Source organism: Ammospiza caudacuta, chromosome 27 (assembly GCF_027887145.1).
Source record: "Ammospiza caudacuta isolate bAmmCau1 chromosome 27, bAmmCau1.pri, whole genome shotgun sequence".
NCBI lineage: Eukaryota > Metazoa > Chordata > Aves > Passeriformes > Passerellidae > Ammospiza > Ammospiza caudacuta.
In genome coordinates, this window is record NC_080619.1 from 5888216 (window position 1) to 5909232 (window position 21017).

A 21017-nucleotide genomic window follows, 5' to 3' on the forward strand; every position below is an offset into this window, starting at 1 on the left:
GCACGAAATTAATGTTTTTATGTTATTACCCAGCAAAATGATGGAGTGAAGGCTTTGGAGCAAAATTGGGGGTTTTGTTTTATTTTGATGGAATGCTGAATCTGATTGACAAATAACAGTCCTCAGTGTAAAGATAATTCGTTTAGAAAGTTGGGAGAGAAAAGAAGTTGGTGAAAGTGATATTTCTAGCAATTCAGGAATAAACAAACAGCTTTAAATGGGGAGTTGGTTCTTGCATTACATGTCTTAACTTCTTAAAAATTACCGCCAGATCAGTCCTCCGTATGGCCATCACTTGGGCATTATGGTGCATGGATTAATTGATTTTCTTTCTCTTTTTTATTACAAGACTCTCAAAAGCTCTTAAAATATACTCAGATTTATTGCTAGCTGAAATGATCAAGTGTTCACCAAAACCCAGGGTAGGTCTTAATTGTTTTCTCCATATCCATGAGGGATAGATTTTACCCAGCAAAGCAGAGGCATTGTTTGAATTCAAGATGAAGCAGAATAATGGGTTTAGAATTTATTTGAATTCCTTATATATTAGGCAGAAAATTAAAAATAATGCAGTGCCCACTAGTACCTTGTGGGGCCAGAGATGGAGTAATCAGGTTTTCCAAATTGGAAAGGGGCTGCTGTCATTATTCAGCACTCCTTTACACTTGGAATTATGTCTTAATGTCTTTTTCATTGTTCCAGAGTGCCAGTTTTGTAGCTCTGCAATGTTGTAGCTCACAGTGGGCTCTCTGAGGGCCCCAAGGTGCAGGCAGCACTCTCCACATCAGCACAGCCACAAGGGACATGTTGTCAGTTGTTTTGCCATCCCCAGCCAAGGGCTGGATGCCCCCAAAATACGTGAGGTCAGGTTATTTCCTTGCCCAGCCTGCTGTCTGGTCACCTGCACTTGTGCAAGGCCTGTGCTCAGTTAGTGCAATTAATGACCAGGTCTGGTTGTTCATCATTTCCACAGCTCTAATTTTGGCACAAGTGTGGTAGAAGTGGTGGCTGAGCTGTCATTTGGAGCAGAACTTCCTCTGCACCCATTCAAAGGGAAGGAGAATACAACATTTCTCACTCTTTTAATTTACCCCTCAAGCCTATTTATTGAGTGCCATATTTGTGAATCCCAGAGATGAGTCCATCATCATGTCCTCCAGTAAGTTGGAGAGGCAGACCCAATCTGTTCACCAAGAATGGAGTGCTGACTCTGAGAATACAACTTTTAGGCATCCCATATGTCTTCCAGAAAAGTTTTTTTTTTTTTATTGCATTACTTGGAACCCAGTAATTTTGAAATGTAAAAGAATGGGTAATAACTCAAGAAAGTGAGTGAAGGAAACTTATCATATGCAAATCCCACATCTCCAGCATCTCTAAATATTAACTCTAATCAGAGAATCATGGAGGGATTTGTGTTGAAAGGACTTCAAAGCCCATCCAGTTCCACCCCTGCCATGGGCTGGGACACTTTCCACTACACCAGGATGGTGCAAACCCCATCCAGCCTGGCCTGGGACACTTCCAGGGATGGGACAGCCACAGGGCAACCTGTGCAAGGACCTCAGCAATCTCAGGGGGAACAATTTCTTCCCAGTATCCCATCTAACCCCGCCCTGTGGCAGTGGAAAGCCATTCCCCCTTGTCCTGTTGCTCCAGACCCTCTCCAGCTGTCTTGGAGTCCCTTTCTAATCTTGTGCAGAAATCAGAGATCAAAACCAAATTACTAAAGCCACTGGTAGCAAGCTGGGAGTCTGTAAGAGGGATTTGGCAGTGCAGTGAAGTGACTTTTGTGCAGGTTTTGCCCTGAACTGCAGCTGCAGTGTCAGTTGGAAGAGACAAGGAGAAAAGGCACAGATTATAAATGGTGACAGATGAGATGGAGAGCAGATGTGATCAGTGCCACCATAAAGGACATCAGCTCGTTTTAACTGGCTCATTAGCCATGCAAACCTCAGCACTGGGATGCAGGGAGGGGTTGAATATATTCAGTATCTTAGGTTACTGTCCTCATAAAATCTGATCTTTTTCTTTTCTTCTGGACTTTAAACTTCTGTCTGCTGGGCCATTTCCACATCTAAATGGAACAAAATATTCACAGAATAATTCATCCTGTGGCACTGAGCCACCAAAAAGAGAGGAGTAGAGAGGAATAGAGTTAACCAGAAACTGATTGAAGAAAGAAATGTTACTGAATTTCTTCTTTTTACTTTATTCCTGAAATATTAAGACCCACTTTTAGAGCAAAGTCATCTTCCAGCAGTGCAGGAGAGAGTAGCCTTGACTATTTTATTTAAATTTGTTTTTATAATGTGAATTCCTTCCAAGTAAATTTGCAGTTATGACATCAGAGGGAAACTACATTACAAAAAAAAAAAAAAATCAGTAAATCAATTTAGGTGATAAACTGTTCCTTTGAGAGGGGCTCCTGGAGCTGAGCTTGGCCTTTCTGCAGGACAGACATCCAGCTGTCCTTCTGCAGGGGAGAGGCTCTGGGCTTTGTCAGAGCACACATCAGTCTCTGCACTGCAGTTATGACATTACACTTGGCAGAGCTGAGTAAAATGTGAATACACATCTCTTTGAAGACCAGATTCACTGGGCACAGTGTCAAATCTCTTGATTTGGGAATGTTTTCATGGGATTAGCTGGAAGAGGGGAGATGTGGGTATAAATCAGGGGATTTGGATGTTGGGAGGTTCAGAAGTGAACAGGACTGATTCTCATTTATTTTTTACTTGTCTTCTACTCTGGTGTTACAATGCCTTAACCCCAGAGTAATTTTAAACTCTTTAAAATCTTTTTTTACCTGAGAACTGGAAGAGTTTAGATGATGCACAGATCTGGAAGCTTTCAATATTTTCTTTTGTATTTAATCTGCTGTGTTTCACTGCTCTTTGGTCCCACCAGTATTTCATCAGTGAGATTTGTCCTTTTCCATCTGTGACGTGAGGAATGAGGTCACCTGGGGACTGTGCTTGAGGTACCAACATCCAGCAGCATCTTGCTCTGCACCCAGAGCTGTGTGTGACTCATGTTTGGGTGGATGAGGGACACTTGTGTAGAGATCAGATCCAGCTTCTATTTTTAAGTGCATGGAGTGACAGGACAAAGGGGAATGGCTTCAAAATGACTTGAGAGTAGGTTTAAATTGGATATTGGGAAAATGTTCTTTCCTGTGAGGGTGGGCAGGCCCTGGCACAGCTGTGGCTGCCCCTGGATCCCTGGCACTGCCCAAGGCCAGGCTGGACAGGGCTTGGAGCAGTTTGGGACAGTGGAAAGTGTCCCTGCTTATGGCACAGTGGGACTGGATGGACTTTAGGGTCCCTTCCAACCCAAACCATTCCATAATTCCACATAACCTCATTTGCAGCCTTCTCTTACCTTCCTTAGAGCTGCTGTAGGTGTGTGCTGGTTCATGCTGTGTTGGAATGGTTAGAGACTCATTTTAATGTCTTTTTTACATATATAATTATTTATCTATATACACACTGTATATATGCACATTTCTACACACAAACACCTCTGTGCCCATGTAGGCAGACTCCTGACCATGACAGGAGTTGATACAGGCACAGAGAGCAGATTAAAGCTGCAGGAGCTGAGCTGGCAGTGCTATTAATTTTTCACCAAAAAAAAACCAAAAACAACAACCTTACATTAAAAATAGAAAAATCTCTGATGATAAACTCTGCAGTGGTGAAATTCAAAGCATATCATTTCACTGAGCTCCTTGATGTAGAAATCATTACTGCCACTCTGCTGTATTAAAGGAAAAAAAAAAAGCCTGTGCTGTTGCAGTCTGGTTTAGTTTCCAATTAATGTTGACAGAACAAGTATTTATCAAGCAGCTGAAAGCCAAGGTCTGGGAAGCATTGCAGAGGCAATGCATTACTCATGAATACTGTACCTTATTCTGGAGTAGTTTGTACATGCTTTATTCATAACACCAAAGTCATGTCTGTAATGAAATTTAGGTGAATGCCCTTCCAACTGCAGCTGAAGAGCAGTTTGGGAGCTGACTGCACTGGTGTGTCACTGGTGAAGTTTCTGGATTTTCAGTTCATGCTTAGGATTAATGCAGCTACAGATCCAACAGAGCATTCCTAAACGTTCTCAAAGAGCTTTTCACCAACAAGCAGAAAGCTGGTGTTGTTTGCTCTGCTGTGATGTGGAGCACAGAGGCAGAGGGGTGGCTGAAGAGTCTTTGGGCACAGCCTCTCACAGTCTGGAGCAGAAGGATGCAGCTGCTGATCCCTGCCTGAGGATCTCCCCTGAAAGGGAAGGAGCTGAATGGTGGAATCATAAAACCTTGGAATGGTTTGTGTTGAAAATTACCCTAAAGGCCATCCAGTCCAACCCTGTGCCATGGGCAGGGACACTTTCCACTGTCTGAGGTTGCTCCAAACCCGCTCCAGCCTGGCCTTGGACGTTTCCAGCCACAGCTGCTCTGGGAAACTTGTGCCAGGGCCTCACCACCCTCACAGGGAAGCATGTTTTCCTGATGTCTAATCTGTACCTACTCTCTTGTCAGTTTGAAGCTGTTCCCCCTTGATCTGTCGCTCCAGATCCTTGTCCAAAGTCTCTCTCCAGCTCCCTGGTCAGTGAATTACAAGTTCTTGAGCACCACCAACCTTCGGGTGGAGCTGAACTCGTTGGCCCCTCTGAAAACCCATCACAGCATTGTGAATCTGATGAGTTAATGGGATGGACTGAGGGTATTACAGCAGTTACAGGTTTTCATCATCTGGCAGAACAGGGCCAGGTTCAATCCAGCAATTGCTGTTCCACTTGACTTCCAGCAGTATCTGGCACCACTCAAGCTGTGTTTCTTAGTCCTTGTTTCCTTCTGATCTCTATCTCCTTCCTTCCCATGGACATTCCCAGGGGTTAACCACTGTAATGAGCATTTGTCTATCTTCTCTGATAGGAGACCTGAACTTCTCCTCCCATTCCAAAGAGGGGAAAAGCCAAAGGAAGGCAAAGCAACAAGCTTTGGGGTTAGCTCAAGGTGCTATAAGCACTTTCAGGGCCCTTCTGTTCCAGCTTTTTCTGTTTTGTCCCTTCTGTTGGTGCTGTATGGAGAGTTCTCACAGCACAGATGCATGGAGCAGAGGCACTCCCTTGCACTAGGACATGGTGATGGGTTTTCAGCACTCAGCTGAGGCATCAGAGCAGTGTTGTGATGGGCAGAGTCACCATCTGGAGAGGCTTTTCCTCCAGTCAGGGGAAGGATGGAGCAGTGGGATCCCAGCACGGGCCCTGTGCCAGGCCAAGGTGTGGAGAGCAGCTTGACAGACAAGAAGAGGGAGCTTTCTTCAATTTCTTTTTATGACCTAAGAGTGAAAGTACTGCAAGTCACTAAAAACATTTCAGCAACCAGTTGAGTTGATGGTGCCTCTATAAACAGGGGAGTGAAGCACAACAGAATTCCCCACCAGTGCAACGGTTTTATTACCTGTAAATGGGATGTGGTGCTCTCTCACCTGTCCAAACCTGGGGATCAATTCTTGCCTCATAAGAAAAATTATTATTATTTGTTTTTCCAGCAGGCACATTCTTGTCCTCCCAGCACCATGAGGGCTGACAGAGCATCCCTGGGCTCTGCTCACACAAATCCATGTGTTACCAATCCAAAAGGAGGTTCATTGGCAGGGCTCAGGGGACACCTTGCCAAAAACCTGGCCAGGGCATTAGAAGTCATTCACTTTGTTTCTGAGTTTATTTTGATATGGGTAGTATTCATCCCTGAATGGGGATGAGCTGGTAAATCCCCACTGCTGTGAAAGCTTCTATCTTGTGTAATATTTACTAGATGTTTGGCCATCCAAGGTATTTCTTTGCTTTGCCAGACAGGGATGAGCTAATAACATTTCCTGTCCTTAAAGGCCCTTTTAAAGCCACAGCTGATATCATATTTTATTTTCCTTGGCTGGAAGGGGTTAGATTGCTTTTAGTGCAGTCACATTTTTATGTACTTCCAGAAATGAAGTGGCTTAAAAGGACTCCCTTGGGATCAGCCAGAGGCTTAAGGAAGAATATAATTTTGTTGGTAAAACCAAAAAAACATCACACAGACCACTGAGGTCCCAGGGTGGAGCTTCTCTGGCTCCTGCTCTGCTTGCTGCATGTCCTGCTGTGGCATCCAGATGTGCCTGGGGCACCTGCAGGAGCAGGTATTTGCTGATCTCACCTAGAAATGGTATTAAAACTTCACATTTCTGCATCATGTGTGTGTTTTTTGTCTCTGTGGAGAATAATTTTCTTGCATATTTGAGAAGATTCAGCCATGTTGAACTTGCAGCATTGCAAGATGGAAATCTGTAAATGTTTAAAGGTTTAAAAATGTCCATAAAATCATCTTTAAATCAACAGAATTTATTGTCTGATAGATTTTTTTTTTTTTTGCCTTAAACAGGACTTGGTGTGTAGTTCAGTTAATTTGCTGTGGTTGTCAGTCTGGTAGGGCATTGCCAGAAGCATCTTTATTACTGGAAAAGCTGGAGAACATTTTTAGCAGGAGTTTTACAAAGCAATAAAGTTGTTTAATTCCATGGGACTGTCCACAGGGTAGTGAGTGCAGGTGTCATTTAAAGGACATTTTATTCAAAGTGTGGATATTTTAAATATAGCATTTTCTACTGGCTTCAGGTTGGTTACAAGCTTTGCAAATGTGGTTTGCCTCTGTGAAATGACAATAAAAGTAGCACTTCAGCTTTCATTGCATTGTACCTTTGGTGTTTCTAAATTTACATCTACTCATAGAAAATATATATAGAAAATATATTGGGGTTTGTTTTGTTTGCTGTTTGCCAATGTCTGAGAGGTTTTGAGCTGTCAGTGATCACCAGTAATAAAGGATGCAATTAGTTGTTGGTTTACAAGTGAGAATTCAGCCAGCTCTGTTTCCCAAAGCTGGATGTGGTTGAAGGATTAGCATTTTTGTCTTCAAAAGTTGTTCTGTTGGTGTAATGAGAAATATTGACACGCTTTTCCTTCTGATTTCAGGAGTGGCCACACACTACTTGCCTTCTGGTTTTCTCGACAAGAAGGAAAATTAAACAGACAGCAGACTATTGAACTGGGACATCACATCCTCAAAGCACATATTTTTAAGGTAGCAAAAATTCAGATGAAGGTTTACACCAACCTCATCCACAGCACCAGCAGCGCTCAGTCTCATTGTGGGGTTGGTGTAAGGAGTGTGATTGCTTGAGGCTGCTGAAGCATGTAGAAGTGAGTTTAGAAAATTGGCTGTGGTACCTAAGAAATCCTTAAAATTAAACCCTCCTTCAGATGGTAAATTCAGCAGATAGCCTCCTTACCTAAAATTCCTCTCTCACCTCCATAAGATGCTTCCTGCCCTGAAAGATGAATTCTTGTAGCAGCATCTAGAAAAAAAGCATCTCTTTAAAAAAGAGTGGTTTTGAAGAGTCTAATGAAAATTTAGGTTGTAACGGGAAAATTTGTTGTTGAAATTGGCTGATTGGTCCATCCTTCTCTTCACACTGACATTTAAGACCTGGGTAATTGAAAAGCAAAACTTGGATGTGAATACCAATATGACCCATAAATTAAATATCATTCTTCCTGCTGGCCCAGGCACCAGAAGGTGGGAATGAGAGGGTGGATTTGTAAGGTCACAGGAAATGCAGATTTTCTTAAAAGTGTTAGGACCTGTGGGTGCTTAACACTAGTAAAAACAAGGCTGTATTTTTATCTGATCTCTGTATGATGTAGATGTTGTATGAAGCTGGGATTTGTTTTTGCTGTAGGATTCACTGTGCCCCACTGTTCTGAAGGGGGAATTAGAAAAGGAAGATGTGAGCTAAAAAATGAGAAGTAGGGCAGGCTTTTGCTTGAATGCTAACTGAATGATAATGGTGTTGAATGTACTTTTTCTTTAAGGGGTAAATGTCACCTTTTATGTCTTGCACTAATATCTAAGTGTGTATATATATATATATATTCTAATGCAACAGTTAAGATTTCTATAGCATATTATCTTTAGAGGGCTATTCTCAAAATATCTACCCTTTTCCTTTTCCTGATGGTGATTCAGGCAACTTATTTATAGGCTTGATAGTAGTATAACTATTTTTAAATTATTTTAACTGTTTATTATAAAAATGCTTTCCTTTTCCAATGTCACTGTCCTGACGTTCATGAAATTTAATATTGACCTCTAATGTCTTGTGTTGTGTCATTTCAAAAGCAGCATTTCACAGTGGCTCAAATTCCTGAGCTCTTTTTCCCTCAACACAAGCAGCAGGTATCTTTTGTGGTTTAGCTCCCTGAATTTTAAGGAAACAAGTACATGGAGCTGTTATTTATAAGAGCTTGTCTAATCTATTGCTTCTTTTGGTGATAAAACCGTTTCAGATGACAAATCTGTTGATGGCTTGGGTGATGCTGCAGATTATCTTTCACACAGAGAAATCAGAGGTTGCAGTTGACTCCAGCAAGGGGTTGGGATGATGATTCCTTCAGAGGAAAGAAACCCCACCTTGTGCTGAGGTTTTGTGGCATCATCCCAATCCCAGGCACACAAACCAGAGCTGGGACCCTGCTGCTTTGCAGGGGTGGGAGCGCCCGCCCGGCGTGCGAGAGAGCAGAAAGCAGGGTTTGCATTTCCAGACAGAATTCAGTGTGCAGTGCAAGGTGCCTGTGCAGTTTCCATGGAATCAGCAGGCTTTCGTGGGAAATCAGTAGCAGAGCAGCAGCACTCGGGGCATGCTGACAGCATGGCTCCTGCTGGAGTCGCCGTCCCACCCCTCTGCTCCTCCATCCAGCTGTTCACTCACATCTGTCGGCTGTGGAGAAATTGTGGCTCCTTCCACAGGAGGGAGAAACCTGCTTAAATATGTTCTGCCAATTAGGGGTGCTGGAAAATATGTCAGACCTTCAATATATTATGTGTAACCTGATCATGGGCACCAGCTAGAAAAGTTGGACACAATCTGGTACAAGATACCTGGCTGTGGTTGAAAGTTCCTGAATTTATCCCACTGTGAGCAGATACTGTGTACTTTATTTAAAAACTAAAAAAGCAGCAATCTGTGTTCCTAAAACGGCATTTTGTGAGGGTGTTGAATGGATCTGGTTGCTCACACTTAAATCCTACCTTTCCTCGACCTTGGAGATGGCTACATTACCTTTACAAGTAATTTTCTGCAAGCTTATAAATTGACTGTGAAGGTCAGATATGGCAAATTGTCACATTGTCTTGGGTCTAGTCATAATTGTCCTGAAACTCCTTTGAAGTCCAGGAGGATGTGCCCAGTGTGACTGAGCACATTTGTAAGTGTGGATCTAAGTTCCTTCCTCTTTTTCAGGGTCTGAGTAAAAAAGTTGGGGTATCTTCCTCCATCCTGCAAGGGCTTTGGATCTCCTACAGTACTGAAGGTCTTTCAATGGCGTTGGCATCTCTGAGAAATCTCTACACCCCAAACATAAAGGTACTGGAGGAGGAGGTGGAGGGCTGGGGGGTTCAGAATTCACAAAAGAAGCTCCAGCAATGGGCAGTGACCATGCAGAGTTTTCACTGGAGTTGTGTCCAGTGTCCTGGCCAGGCTGAGCAGCTTGCTGGGTGTTTGTCCTGAGCTGAGGAGAAGCCTTTAGTCCTTTGAGATTTTTTTACCATGTGAGGTGGTCTGTCAGCTCCACTACTTTGACAAAGGATTTCCTTTTCATTGCAATGAGCAAATAGTGAGTTTGTGCCTGTGCAAAATGGGACTTTTTTCCTTCCCAAAGATGTGGAATGTGCTAACTGATGTTGGAATTTGTAAAGGGTTCTGGCTTAGATAGGCATGAACTCTGAGGTGACTCCAGATCCAACGGCACATGTGGATGTGCTGGTTCAGGCACTTCTTTTGCAGTGGTAAGATGAATGTGTTGAGTTAGGTGAGCCCATCTCTACAGCAGAAAGGGTTTCAGACAGATACAGGTTTGGAATTGTTTTCTCACATGGGAGGATGTTTATCCCAGGTCCTTCCCACCCAGGCAAGGTGAGCTCAGTGTCTGTCCCCATGTCCCTTCCTTGTCACTCTCGAGCATCAGGTCCAGGCTTTTTCTCTGGTGCTGAGGGCAAAGGGAGCCGTGCAATGGGACAGCCAGACCAGCCCTAGAGAGGAATCCCATGGGAAGCGTGCTGAGTACAGCTCTCTCCAGCTGTGTGCTTTGATTCCCCATCCCCTCCATGTCTCCAGATGCTGCAGCAGGGCTGGAGTGGCTTTGTTCCAAAACAAAGGGTTGCAGCACCTTCAGACCACTTCCTAGCCACTTGGGAAATGATTAAATCGCTCCATCTGCATCAAGTGGGACCATCTATTGGGCAGATGGTTTTACTGAGCATTTTATGTCCTTTTGTGTGTTTGGATGTGTCAAGGCCCTGTGTGACTGTGTTCACAGTGGTTCTTGGATGAGGGAAGAGACAAGGATCTGACTTTATGTTTCATAAGGCTTGATTTATTATTTTATGGTATATATTACATTAAAACTATACTAAAAGAATAGAAGAAAAGGTTTCATCAGAAGGCTGGCTAAGAATAGAAAGGAATGATAACAGAAGCTTGTGTCTCAGACAGAGAGCCCGAGCCAGCTGACTGTGATTGGCCATTAATCAGAAACAACCCCATGAGACCAATCCCAGATGCACCTGTTGCATTCCACAGCAGCAGATAACCATTGCTTGCATTTTGTTCCTGAGGCCTCCCAGCTCCTCAGGAGGAAAAATCCTAAGGAAAGGATTTTTCATAAAAGTTGTCTGCGACAGCCCTGGTTTCTGCTGTGGTATCACTCCTGTCTCTCTGTGAAGCTCAGCCTGAGGCTCTCCTTCCTTGCGCAGGTCAGTCGGCTGCTGATTTTGGGAGGTGCAAATGTGAATTACCGGACGGAAGTTCTGAACAACGCCCCCGTTCTGTGTGTCCAGTCTCACCTGGGCTACGCAGAGATGGTGGCCTTGCTCTTGGAGTTTGGGGCCAACGTTGATGCAGCTTCCGAGAGCGGCCTGACCCCGCTGGGCTACGCGGCTGCCGCCGGCTTCCTGAGCATCGTGGTGCTGCTGTGCAAGAAACGCGCCAAGGTAAAGGAGCCACAGTGCTCAAAAGCTGATCTGGACTGCTCCACACGTGCTCAAGGTTTGGTAGGACCTGCAGGCAGGACACGGAGCTCTTTGCTAGGGAGCGTCCTCCAGCAGATGAAGCCAGAAGCTGCTTTTGGTGTTGTTTTTTTTCTGCTAAAATGTAGTGGGTTTAAAAGTCCCACACCGACAGCAACTCCTGAGAGTCAGTAATTGGTGTCTGGAATTCAGGTCTGAGCTAGGAGCTGCCTAGTGACGCTGCACTGGTGACCTGCATAAGGATGTTCTGGAGAAATCCTTGAACTCCACAAGGTTAAAGTGGCAACGCTGCTTTTCCAGCACAAAACGTTCTTTAAATATCTCCCTGAGACACATTCTCCTAAAATTTTCATCAGGCTTGTCCTAGAAAAATCCCCTTTGTTTAGCTTTGTGATGAGTGGAGTTTTAATTGTATATTATGAGTCAAGTGAAAATGCTTTGTTGAAGAAGAAAATTATGCTGATTTTTGAAGCAGAGCCTCCTGGAAACAATTTGTGGTTTCCCTATATCTTTAATTTTAGTTCAAAAGGCAAAATATGGGTTTATGTAGTTTTGGTATGGATGGCAGGATGACTGAGGGACTGTTTAAATCTTGCTGGCTTGTGTTGTCTGTAATAATGTAGGGATAGTATGAAGGAAAAAAAGAATTTTGCTCTTGTTGGATATTTTGAGAGAGTTTAGTGACATAAGTCCTGCCACTCGTAGTTTTCCTTGAATATCCCTAACAGTACTGAGAAATACTCCAAAACACAATTTGGTGTAGATATTTGCAGAAAATTGCAGTACTGATTACTGAAGGAGTTGAAAAAAGAGAAATATTGATATATTATTTATGTGAATGTGTTGTAATATATTAAATATTTCTCATATGTATTATGTAACTGTAATTTAGCGTCAGGCCCTGGCACAGGTTCCCAGAGAAGCTGTGGCTGCCCCTGGATCCCTAGAAGTGTCCAGGGCCAGGTAGTAGTATTTCCATGCACAAGAAAATTTGAATGCTGGACATCAGAGCACAACAGAAAAAATATTTTTATAGTCTTTTGAGTTTTTGAAGAAAACTGGAGAAACCTAAAAGAAAAGTAATTCTATTTTCCCCAAAGCAAGCATTTGTGGCCAAGATAATGCCAGGGCCTGGGACATTGTTTTGGTAGTGTTTGTTTTCCGGCCATGGAAGTGATAGTTTACCAGAAAAATGCACATTTTGCACATGTGGCATTATTTTGGAACAGGGGTCGGAAACTCTGAAGAAGCAAAGATGCGTTGCTCATGATGTTGTTTAATTGCATTGTTTCATCTCTTTTTCAAGGTGGATCATTTGGACAAAAACGGGCAGTGTGCCCTGGTCCATGCTGCTCTCAGGGGACACTTGGAGGTGGTGAAGTTCTTGATCCAGTGCGACTGGAGCATGGCTGGCCAGCAGCAGGGAGTGTTCAAGAAGAGCCACGCAATCCAGCAGGCCCTGATTGCTGCTGCCAGCATGGGCTACACCGAGGTAGGACCTGCTCTGCCTCTGCAGGGAGGGACACCAGGGGTTGGCCTTTTCCTGCCCACTCACCTGAGAACGTCTGCAGGTGGAGTCCAGAGTACTTCTGTCCTGCTCTTCCTCCCTGTGCCATCCCAGTGTTCACAGATCCCTTGGCAAACCCTGTGGTCTGGGCAGGCATCCAGGAGAGGAAGGATAACAAGCCTTTAAGTAGTCAGAATAAACTTCTGGAGTAAACTTTTAAGATGGATGGACACACGTTGCCTGCACCGCTCCTCCAGCACGCATGGGGAGTGTGAGAAATGTAACTTTGGACTGTGTGTTGAGGGAGAGAAGAGCCAGAGAGCTTCCTCCTGCCATCCTGACAAAGATTTATGATGGGGAAAATTATATATAGAATAGTTCAGGTTGGAAGGGACCATTAAGGTCATTGAGTCCAACCGTTGAGCCAGTGCCAAGCCCAGCACTGCCATTAGTACTCCAAAGAGCCCCAGTGACCCACAGTTCCTTCTCCTTTCCTTAAGAATGAGTTTCTTTCCTACCAAATACCTCCTCTCAGCCTCACCTCCTGCAGGAGTTGCACCCACTTTACACACCAGGTCATCTCCAACAGATCAGACACAGTCACAGGGAGCTGACCCTACCAAGTCTCATCATTGCCATCATATCAGGACACTTGGTAAGGTTTTTTTGCTTGTACAGGGCAGCAAGTTCAGTGATTAATCTCAGAAAGAATATTTCCTTGATCTCAAGGTGCCAGGCAGAGACTGTTCCCTTCCCTCTGTGTATTACAAGCAGCTCGTGTGGTGGTGTCAGCAGTTCCTGTATAACACATTCCAGTTCATGATCTGACACATCATTTTGTTTCAGATCGTCTCCTACCTGCTCGATCTTCCAGAAAAAGATGAAGAGGAGGTGGAGAGAGCACAGATCAACAGCTTTGACAGCCTCTGGGGAGAGACAGGTGATTTCTATAGAAGCTGTCCCCTTCCCTTCCCTTCCCTTCCCTTCCCTTCCCTTCCCTTCCCTTCCCTTCCCTTCCCTTCCCTTCCCTTCCCTTCCCTTCCCTTCCCTTCCCTTCCCTTCCCTTCCCTTCCCTTCCCTTCCCTTCCCTTCCCTTCCCTTCCCTTCCCTTCCTTTTCCATCTCTCTTGTGCCACACCTCTGCCCCCCAAATACAAAAATCTATACTGACCAGACATCTTGGAGTTTCTCTATCAGAGAGGGGTTCTGATTAACTGGGACAGTTGAGAATGTGGATTTGGGATTGACGAATCACACACAAACTGGGGAGCCATCTCAAAGGAATATGCACTTTTACATTAAAATTGGTGGTAGGTGTGATGGGAAAATGAGCAAAAATGAGCCAACCATCAAACTGAGCAGCCTTTTGTCTACATGAAACAAGTCTGTAAGTTCATGTAAAACTCAAGACTCACTTTCACATAACTGTATTATTTATTTTCCCAAAAGTAAATAGAGAGTTTAAATAAATTTGGACAGAAATGCAGGTTTTCACCTAAAAATAGCAGTCTGCTCTGAAAATCTGAATCCTTGCTTGTCTGAGTTTTGGTACTTGTTGCTCATGTCTCATCTTCCACAGAGTAGAACCAAATGCCTGGCTTGATGATATCAGCCTGATATCATCCAAATGGCAGTGCCAAGTGACATCATAAGTTTAGGAATTGCTGACAGCACACTACAGCCAATTCCAGATGGAGCATTTTCCCCTGGGACAGAACTAACATCAAAACCCAGCAGAAAAGTCTCTGAGTCATTTATGCTATCTCCATCAGAGTTGGAGGTGCAAAAAACATCTCCATCAAAGTGTTTGTCTTGCTGCCCGGCTGTGGAACAGATACACGTGCTGGATAGGAGCAGTTTAATGATTCCTTCTCTAGATAAAAGTTGTTTTTTTCTACAAGAAAACACAGCAGCAGAAACAGAATACCCTGTTGCAGATCCCTGGTGTGGGAGGCTGTGGTTTGCTGATGGAGATGGGCACATCCACACCTGAACCTGGTCTCAGGCTCTGTTTGAGCTGTTTTGAGAAACACAGCAGTTGTTGTGTGGTGTTTATGCCAGGACTTGGTTATTGCACGGTGAGTGGTCCTTCTGGAAGTACATCCTCGTGGAAAAGCTGCACAATTCCTTTTACCAGTGCTGGATCCTGGTTGCTGCTCCTTGGCTGGGCTCAGTGGACTCACCTCAGATGTGCTGGGCCATGGGAGCTTCCCAGCAGACTGTGAAACTTCAAACCAGCCCATTTTCATCTTCCTTAATTCCTCCTGGAGGAGCAAGGTCTGGCTGCTCAGTGGCACTGGAGCTTTTGAGCTTCCCTTGAGCTGGAGCTGCAAAGGACAGGCTGGAGCCACATCCCCACTCCAGTTGCTTGGACCTTGAGGGACAGAGCAGCAGAAAGATGTGTCACTACAGAAAGAAGGAATTGCAAAGGAAAGTAGACAATTAATGGGTCAAATAATCCTGTTTCTGTAAAGTCTTCTCCAAAGAACAAACACCAAACACTGGAGTGATTCACAATATTTTCATTGTCACAAATATAAGTAATTTTGATGTAAAATACGTCAAATTAACCTGCAACATTTCGAGTGCAAGCAGGTTTAGCAGTGGAATTCAGCAGCCCTGCATGCCAATCCCTCTGCTTCCTTCTATATTTGTAGCTTACGTTTAAAACCCACATGGATCTGATTATAGATTTTGCAGAACGTTCTGCTTGTGGCAGCAAAATGATTTTTCATTTAACTCTTGGTGTCTCTCAACCCCAAGAGAAGAAAATTCAGCCATAATATGGAAGAGAATTGAGAATTAATTAAATCCCACACCATTAACAGTGTTGCAGTTGGAAACCCATCAACACCTTGTAATCGGCCAACCCACAGAAATGTATTTCAAAGAAAAAACAAGCGACATCAGTCAGAAATAGACTCCCACCTTCTGCTCCAACTCCTACCAGAAGCAGCAGAACGTGGAGCCAGTGGAGCTGTGCTGAAGTGCACAGAAAGTTAGGGAGAGGGAGGAACCAGAAAATCTAAAATTAATACTGAAACAAGCCACCGGCAGGTCCTGAACTTGGAACTATTTTCAGATTGAATATGTGTTCTCTAACTCAGCCACACTTCTGAGTTAACAGAGCACATTTTATATGGGAAAGAGCTCTCAGGTGTTGCTTCTACGCGCCAGTAATATCATGGGCATATGAAAATGAGAGATATTTTTGGGTTTGCACAAAGACCCTGGCTGGTAGGATCAGCCCTGGCCAGAAACAAAGCCCAGAAATACTGCTCTTTTTGGAAAACAGGTGAACAAATCCACCCTGTTTTGCTTTCCCATTGTTTCCCTGGTTTCAAAGATCTACAGACTAAAGTGGGATATGGAAATTAAAAGTCCTCCATCTGGATTACACTGCTCTGTGCTTGTTTGGACAAAGAAATGCCACAGATGGGACTGATACCAGTGGCTGGCAGGATCTGCCAGTGCCTCCTGCTGGATCCCTCACTTGCTCCCTTGCACTCATGGTGGCATGAGGCAGTGCCAGGTTGCAGAAGGTCTTGTCAAGTACCTGAAGACCTTTATTTTCTCTGGATATTGTGCCCCTTCTCAGACACATTGGGCCTCACAGCCTATGGCTTTGGCATTAGGGAAGACAGGATTGAAATCATGATCACATTTCTTTGCAGCTAAACCTGAACCGAAGTCACACCTTTAATCTCAATTTGAACCTCAGACACCCTTTGAACCTCAGTTCAAGTGCCTGTAGATTATTTTACATTTACTGGGGTTCTCATCCCGTTTCACTGTGACTCGCAGAAAACAGTAAAAGCTGATTGTCCCAAACAGCATCATTCCATGACATTATGTAAACTTTTCATGGAAGAGTTGACCTTTGAGGTTAACTAAAATTACAAGAGTGGAAGCTGTACCAATCCAGCCCATTTTCTTTGTCGGCTTTTCCCACCGCGGGACAGCTTTGACATTTCAGACCCCATGCAGGAGAAAGACGCATTTCCAGGTAGGAGAACACTCCAGCGAGCGCGTGGCTCTCTCCCTCACTGTTTTCCTGTCTCGTGCAGCTCTGACAGCCGCGGCGGGGCGCGGGAAGCTGGAGGTGTGCAGGCTGCTCCTGGAGCAGGGCGCCGCCGTGGCGCAGCCCAACCGCCGCGGGGTCGTGCCGCTCTTCAGCGCCGTCAGACAGGGACACTGGCAGGTCAGTGGGGTCCTCTCGCCCTGCTGGGTCAGGCCGTGCCTTCTCTCATGCTGGAATGGAGAAGACAAGCCCCAGCTCTTTTGGGGAGTGGTCAGAGCAAACAGAAGTGATACTGGTTCTTCTATCACCGCAAGCTCTGGCTGGCTACAGACAGCTTTGATTAAGTTCTGTGTTATCATAGAATCATGGAATAGTGATCATCTAATCATCTAATTCCATCCCCCTGCTGTGGGCAGGGATACCTTCCACTATCCCAGGTTTCTCCAAGCCCCATCCAGCCTGGCCTTGAACAGTTCCAGGGGTGGGGCAGCCACAGCTTCTCTGGTTATCTCACCATTTGAGAAGCAAACAGGATGCTCATGACTTACCAGAATATTTTTCCTGTCCTTATACCTCCCTTCATTTTCATAATCCTCAATCATCCATCCAGCAATCCCAGAGGCCGCCATGCCTGTAGGGGTGGGAGTTTTTATAATGTGGGGTCTGTTCTGCTCTTCCTTGGCTCTGGCATCTCCTCAGCTGTGTCTCCACGTGTAACCCTGGCTCTGTGTGCTGCAGATCGTGGATCTCCTGCTGACACACGGCGCTGATGTGAACATGGCAGACAAGCAGGGCCGGACGCCGCTGATGATGGCTGCATCCGAGGGACACCTGGGCACTGTGGAGTTCCTGCTTGCACAAGGTCAGAGCATGTGCTGGGAGGTGTTGGGGACCAGCCGTGGTGCATCCCACCACACCAGCTCCAGCTTCATCCCGAGCAAAATTTGAGCTTGGGTCAGCTCAGGATCATCTGGAGGGGCTTTCCCACAGCTTCAGAATGGTTCCTGGATGCAGTGTGGGCAATGTGAGAAAACACTGGCAATGTGTTGAGGTGCTGGAGCATGTCCAAAGAAGAAAACAGAGGTGGGGAAGGATATGGAGCACAGTAAGTGGCTGAGGGAGCTAAGAGCAGGTCAGCCTGGAGAAAAGGAGGCTTGGGGGGGACCTTGTGGCTCTGCAGAATATCCTGGCAGGAGGAGGAAGCCAGATGGAGGTCAGGCTCTGCTCCCAGGGAATAAGACACTAGAGGAAGGAGCCTCAAGTTGCTCTGGGGGAGGGATGAAAGGGTTGTTGAGCCCTGGCACAGGCTGCTGAGGGCAGTTGTGGAGCTCACATCCCTGGAGAGATTTAAAGGATTTAAAGATGTGGCACTTGGAGACATGGTTAGTGGAGGGCTTGGCAGTGCTGGTGGAACAGTTGGATTCAATGATACTAAAGTCTTTTCCAACCTAGATGAGTCTGTGATTCTACATTGTCCTCCCTAAGCCTGTACCTTGCAGCCCTTGTCCCACCTTGGCATTCCTGATGGCTCCAGGTGCTGTTTGCCTCCTCCCCTCACTCCATGCTGTGTTGAGAGCTCTGGCCAGAGGTTTCTGAGCACACCTGGAGCAAACATTGCTGTGGTGTACTCCTCCACAAACAGTTTGTGCCAGCAGGGAGAACTCTCAGTCTGCTTTCAGCTGGGCAGCCTGTGCAGACCGGGGATGTGTCAGCTGGGATGAACGGGAACATTTTGGAAATTCAATCACACCCACATTTGCTGAAGATTCTAGAGGCAGGGAATCTCATGCTGGGAGGTTTAGAGTTTGCCTCCAGGAGAAAAGCACTGCAGCCTCAATTCATCCCAGCTGCTGGCAGGAGCATCCCGCCGGTAGCTGCAGCTCCTCGGAGCAGCAGAGCTGGTACAGATAATCTCTGCACTCTCCAGAGCCAGAGCCATGCCTGTGCCATGGCAACAGGAGTTGTCTTCATGCCATGAAGAGGAGTGTTCAGTTAAAGCTGCTGTTCAGCTCTCATATCCGTATCCATATGCCGTGTGGAGCAATACTGACCCGTTGGTATGGCAGCGCCATTTCCTCATCCAAGAAAACGTCAAGTCCTCCTCTCCCTGGCTTGCAGTTGGCAGCAGTGTATCCCACAACGTTGTATTTATATTGGGTAAAGTTCAGGAAGAAATACTGCTGGAAATTGTGTACTTTTGGGTAAAGGGGAGGGGAGTGAAGAAGGGAAAATATGTGCTTTTCTAGGAGAACTGAGCTGAATTGACTTAATTCCCCATGGTGACCTGCTGAAACAGCAAAATGGTCTTCATCTCTGACTCACACAAGCTGGAAGGGGTTGGATTAAGTTTAAAAAAAAAAAGGCAGTTAAAAAGATGATGTCTCAGATGAAGGAAGTCAGATCTACCGTGCTACTCAGATGTTTGCCAGGAAAGCCTGCAGAGGTAGGCGTGAAAAAGTTTGCAGCTTGGTGTGAACCAACTCATTTGCCACAGTTCCCATCAAGTGTATTTGAAGTTGCCACAGAGGGTGGGATCTGTGGCGGGAGAAACGTTAATAAAGGAATTAATAATTATGTACAGAGCTCTCTGAAAACAAGCTGTCGTTGCTGAGCAGAGGGTCTGCGGTAAACAGTGCTAAACAACGGAGAGCTCTGAAGTGAACTGCTGCTTGTTCTTCCAGGTGCCTCCATTTCTCTGATGGACAAAGAGGGCTTGACAGCCCTCAGCTGGGCCTGCCTGAAGGGCCACCTGCCCGTGGTGCGTTCCCTGGTGGAGAATGGAGCTGCCACGGACCACGCGGACAAGAACGGCCGCACACCGCTGGACCTGGCGGCGTTCTACGGCGACGCTGAGGTGGTGAGTGGCCCTGGCACACCCGGAGAAAAGGGGAATCTGCTGTAAAAGCCATAAAGTCAAACAGTTCAGCTTAATGTAGCAGTGAACACGTGTAGTCCTGGCCCTCCCTATGGGAAGGTGCTTCCAGAGAAGCTGATCAGAGAATCCCAGAATGGTTTGAGTTGGAAGGGAATTAAGAACCATCTCATTCCCCTCTGTGCCATGTGGGCAGGGACACCTCCCACTATCCCAGGTTGCTCCAAGCCCTGTCCAGCCTGGCCTTGAACACTTCAAGGGATAGGGAGGCCATAACTTCTCTGGGCACCCTGTGCCAGGGCCTCACCACCACTGCAGGGAAGGATTTCTTCCTAATATCCAGTCAAAACCTACTGTTTTTCAATTTAAAGCATTCCCCCCTTGTTCTGTCATTCTAGGCCCTTGTCCAAAGTCCCTCTCCAATCTTTTTAGAGTCCCTTTAGGCATTCTAAAAAGGGAAGGGGATCTGAGGTAGTCCTGGAGCCTTACCTTTTCCAGGCTGAACAATCCCAATTCTCCCAGCCTCCTTAACAGAGGTGCTGTATCCTTTGGAGCATCTCCATGGCCTTCTCTGAACTTGCTCCAACAGGTTGATGTCCTTCCTGAGCTGGATACAGCTCTCCAGTCTCACCAGAGACCACAGTGGAGTAGAAGGACAGAATCCCCTCCCTCAAGCTGCTTCCCACAATGTACACTCAGACACCTTGGAGGTGCTTTTAGCCCAGGCAGTGGAGAAGAGCAAGCTCCTGCTGATCCTGCATCCCCAGCAGTGTGTGGGGGTCTCAGCCAAGAACAGAACTGACTGGTTGGGCTTCTCATTGCAGGTTCAGTTCCTGGTGGACCATGGGGCCATGATCGAGCACGTTGACTACAGTGGGATGCGGCCCCTCGACAGAGCAGTGGGCTGCCGCAACACCTCGGTTGTCGTCACCCTCCTGAAGAAAGGAGCAAAGATAGGTAGGAGCAGGGGGACACTGCCATCAGCTCTGTGCTCAGTCAGGACTCAAACAGTGGGGCTGGCATCCTAAAAAATACAAGTATAACCCAGAGGCAGCCTCAGGCCTGGCCACTGCTTCACACTCCAAAAGCAGACGGCGAGTCAGGACTACTTGGTTCTCTTTACTAAAACGGGGACTTTATTTTTTTACCTGTGGTATTACTTAGCAAAAGTTAATCAATAAACAACTGTTTCTTTGGCAAGGTCTTTCCTCTGGTAATGCTTTTTCTATCTTTACTAGTCTGAGTTGCCAAGTGTAGTGTGTCCATGCCTTGCTGTGAGCTGCTGCATTCACTTGCTCTGTGTATGCTTCCAGACCTCAGTGTACCTGCACTGCACCACACAGCCGCTCACGTTACGTTTTCCTGTGAAAGGGGATTTTGCTGGTGCATTGGCTTCCTCGCTGCCTGCCTCTCACAGCTGCTTTTTTCCTTTCTTTTTTTTTTTTTTTTCACCTTCATCCATTTTTTTCCCCCCTCTCTCCTACAACTTCTTGTTTTCT

The 21017-nt window shown here is 45.7% G+C and overlaps 1 protein-coding gene across 1 annotated transcript in view; it reads left to right on the top strand.

The window, feature by feature from the left end:
• TANC2 (tetratricopeptide repeat, ankyrin repeat and coiled-coil containing 2) overlaps positions 1-21017 on the top strand; it is a 143409-nt gene that overhangs the window by 113231 nt on the left and 9161 nt on the right. The window contains exons 17-25 of the mRNA XM_058820543.1: positions 7009-7117; positions 9336-9458; positions 10847-11083; positions 12426-12611; positions 13473-13566; positions 16693-16826; positions 17385-17508; positions 19328-19503; positions 20343-20475. Coding sequence (XP_058676526.1) covers positions 7009-7117; positions 9336-9458; positions 10847-11083; positions 12426-12611; positions 13473-13566; positions 16693-16826; positions 17385-17508; positions 19328-19503; positions 20343-20475 — 1316 coding nt within the window. The remainder of the gene's footprint in view (positions 1-7008; positions 7118-9335; positions 9459-10846; positions 11084-12425; positions 12612-13472; positions 13567-16692; positions 16827-17384; positions 17509-19327; positions 19504-20342; positions 20476-21017) is intronic.